Here is a 6,555-nt window from a genome sequence, read left to right on the forward strand (position 1 = left end):
TCGGCCCCGCAGCCACCCGCCTCACCTGCGTGTCGGCCGCCATTCTGCCGGCGCTGACTCCGGAACCGCTTCCGGAGAGCTTCCGGGTCACGGCGGGGCCCACGCGGCAGAGCAAGGCCTGGAGCCGGCTGGAGCTGGCCAGGGCCTGGCGCCCCCGGGCGGGACGGCGGGACGGCGGGACGGCGGGACGGCGACCGCGCGCGCGGGCTGCGGGAGCCCGCCTCCGGGGTCGGGTTGTCGGTTAGCGGGTCCCGGGAATAATGAGGGTCTGAGGACCTTCACGTGGTGAGACCGCCCCGCAGCCCCTGGCCGCATGGAGCCGCAAGTCCTGGCTGGACACCCGCCACCCGCCCTGTGGGCTTTTGCTTTCTTATAGAACTGTTAAGTTTGGCAGAACGGGGGATTGAACTCACGTCCTTGCGCTTGCCAGGGAAGTACTTATTCTACTGAGCCATCTCCCCGGCCCCTAAGTAGTGCTTCTTATATGCCGAAGGAACTTCACTAAGTAAAAGAACGAATCTTTCGTCCTTGTGGAGTATGTAGATCAGGGAGGCGGGGAGAGCTAGAAAACGGGTGTAGGTAAGCCTTCACGGAAGCACGCGGACCTGAGCAGCCCGTCTGGGGGCGTGAATGGCGGATGCGCACGGCTGGAAGCGTAAACCCAGGCGACAGAGGGGAAGTGCAGGGAGAGGATAGAAGCGCCGCCACGTCTGTGGAGCATCGTCTGAATTTATTGTGTCGATGTGGCAGCTTCGTAGACTGAAGTTTGCAGTTCAGGTTTGGTTGCCTTTTGGAGTTTGAAGGCCAAACTTTTTTGACAGACCTAAAATACATCATGGCCCGGAGCCTGTAATCGCAGCACTCGGGAGGCCGAGGCTCAAGGATCGCCCTCAGCTCAGGGATAGCCAGGGCTACATAGCACAGTATCTTTGCTCCCCACCCTAGCCCTCCCCAAAAAATCATGGTCCAAGAAGCACCTGTAAGTGAACTGTAAGCTTTCTAACCAAATATCAGTAATCACTTTAAAATACTGGTCGCAAAAATAAAGGTCATAATACTGCATCAGTTTGAAAAACCTTATGCACTCCTTGAGTGCCTATTTTCAATTCAGCCAACACTAAACCTACTCAAAAGTATGACAAACCCAGGCTGATGGCTGGATGACCAAAGTAACAAAAATTCTAATATGGTACTCTTCCCTCATCTACAATTTTGCTTCCCAGTTTAACCATGGTCTAAGAATTGAGTACTAGAAAACAACTTGTAGGCTTTAAGTTGTTCCTTGTCTTGTACCTTTCCCGCTGGACTGGACATATTCATGTAGCCGTGGCATAAGATATCTTAGTAGCTATCTGTTCAAGTCCAACTGCAGCATCGTTAACCCTTGTTAAATGGATCCAATTTCATTAGGGTATTTTTGTTATTCACAACTTACTGTATCTGCTTTATAAACTTTGATAGGCTGGACCATCATGATGGCATGTGCCTTGTAGCCTCAGCACTCAGGCTGAGGCTGTTGTTACCTATCAGTCCTATTTCAAGGGGTTCCACATCTAGGTCAAAATGACATTTAACATCCCATAATACATTGTGGCTACTGTCAATACCTGTACTAGGTGTTAATATAGAGGTGGGCCAGAGATGGCTCCATAGAATAAACACTTCCGTGGCAAGCGCAAGGGTCCGAGTTCAATCCCCAGTTCCACCAAAAATAGAGTAACCTAACTTTAAGTACACAGAATATGCATAGGTTATATGCAAATACTGTACACCATCTTGTCAAGTTCTTGAGAATTGGCAGATTTACATGTCCAAAGGGGTTCTGGAACCCATCTTCCACAGGGACACCTGTATGTAGTTTTAGGCTTCCAACAGGTGTCTGAATGTGCACCCTGCGGTGAAGGGGAAATACTAGTGAACACTAAGTTGTTAGAACAGTAGCTGCATTTAGTTAAGAGATCATAAAATACCAACCCCAAATAAGCTGTGCTTTTTTTTACCACTACTCTTTCTAGTGTGAAACTCTGTAAACCTAAAAATACACAAAATGAAGAGCCCAGAAACTGAAAGAGAATATGCCTTTATTCCTTGTTTTGCCAATTAGGCAGGCTGAATAGTTTGCTTTTTGATGATCAATCAAAGAGACCAAATCCCATATCCTCATCTGACTCCTCCGACTCTTCCTTGGTTTCCACCTTAGCTGGGGCAGCTGCAGCAGCAGGAGCAGCAGTGGTGGCTGCAGCGACAGGGGCAGCAGCCACAAATGCAGATGGATCAGCTAAGAAGGCCTTGACCTGAAGGGAAGAAGTGAGTGATCAAAGTGGTCATCCACACCCTCTTTGTCATTTAAGGCCACTGTACAAAGATGTCCAAGCTCATAAAACCTTTCCTATGTAGAAGTGACCCAGGAGAGCATGGCCTAGTTGGAGACGATGGTTTCAGCTCTTACATATAGACCCTATTTGGATCTCAGTATTTTTAGAGTTAGCATACTTCTCTGTACCCCCAATCTTTTCTGCTACATTAAATATAACATGGTGGCCCATATATATAAACCCCAAAGTCTGAGAGGCTACAGTAAAAAGCTCAAGCCAAGCCAGGACAATGTAACACCTTACAGAGACCTCATCTCAAAAGTTTCTTAAGAGGAGCTAGGGAGATAGCTCAGTAGACTAAGTGCTTGCCTGGCAAGCGCAAGAGCCTGAGTTCAATCTCCAGTTCCGCTAAAAAAAAAAAAAAAAAGTTTAAAATTTTTGTGTCCCAGGCATGAAATAGCTCTGGCCACCAACCAGGCATCAAGCTAGGATGAACAAAGGACTTATCTACTCTGCCCCTGACTGATGTAAGAATACCACCACCAATGAGGTGTCTCTTTGCCCATTGCCAGGGGGGAGATTTTGAAAAATATTTCAATCCCTCGAACCTCCCTTCCCCAAACTCAGTAGGCTACCATTTATCACCATGCTATCAGGCACACTAGTCAGGGGAAGATCTTACCTTTTCAGCAAGTGGGAAGGTGTAATCAGTCTCCACAGACAAAGCCAGGACCCGCTTGTACCCATTGATGATAGAATGGGGCACTGATGCAACAGTTGGGTAACCAATCTGCAGACAGACACTGGCAACATTGCGGACACCCTGTGGGAAAGAAAATTATACTTTGATGATGTATATAAAAACCATTGGGGGGCAGGGAGATGGCTCAGCAGAATAAGCGTTTGCCTGGCAAGCGCGAGGGCCTGAGTTCAATCCCCGGTTCCGCCAAAATAAATAAATAAATACATACATACATACAAACCGTTTTGTGCAAAATGCAAATTTAGCAGCATTGAGTCCCACAAGAAAAACTAAAGAGGTTCACAACAGGGCTTGCTACTGGGTGGTTTGAACCAGTGTAAGCCAGCAGGAACATGCTGAACATTTCCAATGTTAATTTCAACTTCTAGTGGACATTCAGAAAATTTTATAAAAAGAAAATTTTATAATCCCAGCACACAAGAGGCTTAGACAAGATCATGAATTTAAAGATGAGAGTTCAATATTAGCCTAGGCTATGTAGTGAGTCCCTGTCTCAAAACAACCAAGTAAATAGAGCTAAGTTAATTTTTTTTTTTCAGTACTGGGGATTTAACTCAGGACCCTGCCCTTGCCAGGCAAGCACTTACTCTACTGAGCTATCTCCCCGGCCGAGCTAAATTAATTATAGTAGTCCTTCTGCCACATCCCTGCAGGACCGGTTCCATGATCCCAGATAACGATCTGTGAATGCTTGAATCCCATTAAACAGTCTATGTACATCCTCTGGTATACCCTCAATTATCTCTAGATTATTAAATGAACCTAATACAATATAAATACTGTTATCAATGATACACTATCCTGGGGCCGGGGAGATGGCTCAGTAGAATAAGCGCTTGTCTGGCAAGTGCAAGGGCCCAAGTTCAATCCCCGGTTCTGCCAAAAAAAAAGATACACTATCTTGAAGGAATGACAAAAACTGAAACAGGTTAAACCTAAAATCACATATATAGAAGAGTGAATATATATGGGGCTGGGGATATAGCTTAGTGGCATAGTGACTGCCTGACGAAAACACAAGGTCCTTAATTACAATCCCAGGAACCAAAGAGTAAATAAAGTGTTATCAGGGCCAGGGAGATAGCTCAGTAGAATAAGTGCTTGCCCAGCAAGCACAAGAGCCTGAGTTCAATCCCCCGTTCCACAAAAAAATAAAGTGTTATCACAGAGTATTGAACTTTTATAAAGTTTTTTTTTAAAGTGACTCTACACACACATATACATACATGCATATATACACATGCATACACACTGATTTTTTGACACACACCCTGGTATTTTGGTCTTATTTACCCAAGTTAAAAAAAAAGACATTTTTCTATCACCATCATTCATTTTATTTTTTAATTTATCTGTGTGTGTGTGGCCAGCTCAGCCCACCAGGGGGCAGGGCTGGCTGGCATGTGGTGCTGGGGGATTGAACCGTGATCCCTGTGCTTTGTTTAGCTTGTTCTAAGTAGGTGCTTTAGACCACTGAGCCATCTCACCAGCCCACCATCATTCATTTTAATAAAAAAATTCTAATGCCAAAACCAGGCAATCTCAAATAAAAGGACAATCAGTCCACTCAAGAAATGGTACCTGGCAGTGTTCACCCTTTAATGCACACCCAAGACTCATTATTGCAAGCCCTAGAACAACCATTATTACACACCCAGCATTTTTCTAAAGAGTTTATTTCAGTAAATCCTTCACAGCAGGGGGCAAGTTAAACTACTGCTTGCACTTGGTTACCCTACTAGTTCAGGGATGGAACTCAAGCCTAGGCTGGATAGTACATACCTCCAGAAAGCGAGAATGAAGAGTTTCCTCTGTAATGTCAAGGACTTCTGGGTTGTAGATGCTTCCATTGTCAAACACTTGCTGAATGATCAGCCCAAAGGAGAATGGGGAGATGTTCAACATGTTCAGGAGGGTTGCCTCGCTGGCTCCCACTTTGTCCCCAGTTTTAATCAGCTGTACATCACTCTGAAGAACAATATTAACAGCAGCAGTTAATACCTGGACATCCAGCAGGTCTATAGCTCCAAAAATGTCCCCCATGTGCCCATCTAGCACTGACAAGCTAGGTCCACTCACAAGGATTTCAATGGTGCCCCTGGAGATTTTAGTGGTGATGCCCAGAGCCTGGAAGAAAGAGGTCTTCTCAGGCCCCAGACCAGTGTTCTGGGCAGGCACGGTGACTTCACATGGTGCAATGGCACCTGCACGGGCAGCAGCAGGCACCTGAACAAACAAAAGAACAATGAGAATGGCCAATTTTGTTTTAAAAAGACAAAAGTATTCCCTCTCCAATCCAAATTTCCCTTTACCTTATTGGCCAGCAGCATATCCCTGATCTCAGTGAGGTCCTCCTTGGTGAACACAAAGCCCACATTCCCCCGGATATGAGGCAACAGTTTCTCCAGAGCCGGGTTGTTTTCCAGATGTCCTCGGATGGCCTTGCGCATCATAGTATTCTTGCCCATTAGCACCACGGCCTTCCCTCGGAGGGACATTCGGATCTGCTGCATCTGCTTGGAGCCCACATTGTCTGCTCCCACAATGAAGCATTTTGGATAATCATCCAAAAGTTGCTATATAAAGTAGAAAAACCAAAAACAGTTTAGCAGAAAAGGGAAAAAGTATCTGCAGAAAACAAACCCCACAATCACACAGGTTCATCTCACTTACTTTCTTCTATATCTCTACGTTCTTTCCCATCTAACTTCTAACAGTTTCACATTTGATCCTCACTTGCTTGGTAGGTATGAATAGTGAAAATCAGATTCGTATGTTTGGTGAAAAAAAAAAATCTGAGTTTATCAGAAATGAGGCGTTACTTCTGACTAAAATGGTTGTTAACATTAAAACTATCCCAAACAAGCAAGCTGGTCAAGGGACCAACAGCAAACATAGATTTTTATACAAATCGTGTCTAAAGAGTCGCAAGATAAATATGAGATTATAAGATACTTAGTTCTACAAAGGAGCCTAATTCCTGTAGTGTAGTATGGTCAGCCCTTCTGGCTAAAAAGACCTGCTCCAAAACCATTGAGAACAGTCACTAGACAGTTTCTGGACAGGTCTTTGCCTCCTCAAAATGAGTCACTTTTTGTCCCAGACCTTACCTAAGACTTAAGCAGGATTCTAAAACTATCATCTGTCCCACGATGAGCCTATGTATTTCTAGCAGATAAGAAATCTTCCTTGGGTAACTGTTAAAATTCCAGCAGCGTTGGGCTGGGGATATGGCTCAGTGGAATAAGCGCTTCCCTGGCAAGCACAAGGGTGACCGAACTCTGCGGCTGGCACCAAAGAACGCTGGCTGACAGGTGATTATCCCTACGAAAGCTTGGGTGGAGGCTGCTGAATGGGCGGCCACAATCCACTCCGCACTTACGATGATCTTTAGGAAGTAGTTGGATTTCCAGGTCGCCCTGTCTTCCCTGGGCATCACGGCGGTGCGTCAGGGATTGCCACGGAGGGTTTAAAGAC

At 45.6% G+C, this 6,555-nt stretch overlaps 2 protein-coding genes and 1 non-coding gene across 4 annotated transcripts in view; all 3 read right to left on the minus strand.

Annotated features, from left to right (window-relative positions):
- The window catches only part of Gcn1 (GCN1, eIF2 alpha kinase activator homolog), a 75,088-nt gene extending 75,022 nt beyond the window's left edge, over positions 1-66 (minus strand). The window contains exon 1 of one of the 2 annotated variants that reach the window (XM_004636246.1): positions 26-66. In XM_004636246.1, coding sequence (XP_004636303.1) covers positions 26-43 — 18 coding nt within the window. In that variant the 5' untranslated portion in view covers positions 44-66. The remainder of the gene's footprint in view (positions 1-25) is intronic. The other variant, XM_023720903.1, reaches the window with a different exon arrangement.
- Positions 67-2,064: 1,998 nt separating this feature from the next.
- Positions 2,065-6,549, minus strand: Rplp0 (ribosomal protein lateral stalk subunit P0). Its single transcript, XM_004636247.2, has 6 exons — positions 6,461-6,549; positions 5,391-5,654; positions 5,158-5,304; positions 4,861-5,046; positions 2,998-3,138; positions 2,065-2,294 (listed from the first exon to the last, which is right to left on the minus strand). Exons 1-6 carry the CDS (start codon positions 6,512-6,514, stop codon positions 2,133-2,135), a joined length of 954 nt encoding a protein of 317 aa, XP_004636304.1. The 5' UTR covers positions 6,515-6,549; the 3' UTR covers positions 2,065-2,132.
- LOC111818117 lies at positions 2,752-2,892 on the minus strand. Its single transcript, XR_002822183.1, has one exon. It is a non-coding gene; the product is annotated as a small nucleolar RNA SNORA48 (small nucleolar RNA).
- Positions 6,550-6,555: the final 6 nt, after the last annotated feature.

This window comes from Octodon degus, unplaced genomic scaffold (assembly GCF_000260255.1).
Source record: "Octodon degus isolate 3935 unplaced genomic scaffold, OctDeg1.0 scaffold00079, whole genome shotgun sequence".
NCBI lineage: Eukaryota > Metazoa > Chordata > Mammalia > Rodentia > Octodontidae > Octodon > Octodon degus.

Bases quoted from the DNA above. Each gene is read 5' to 3' on its own strand.
- Rplp0 (XM_004636247.2), bottom strand. From the start codon at position 6,514: ATGCCCAGGGAAGACAGGGCGACCTGGAAATCCAACTACTTCCTAAAG. The intron at 5,047-5,157 runs GTGAGTGGACCT...ATTGTTCTTCAG, and splicing joins GGGGCACCATTGAAATCCTT to AGTGATGTACAGCTGATTAA. The intron at 2,295-2,997 runs GTAAGATCTTCC...TCTTCCCTTCAG, and splicing joins CCTTCCCACTTGCTGAAAAG to GTCAAGGCCTTCTTAGCTGA.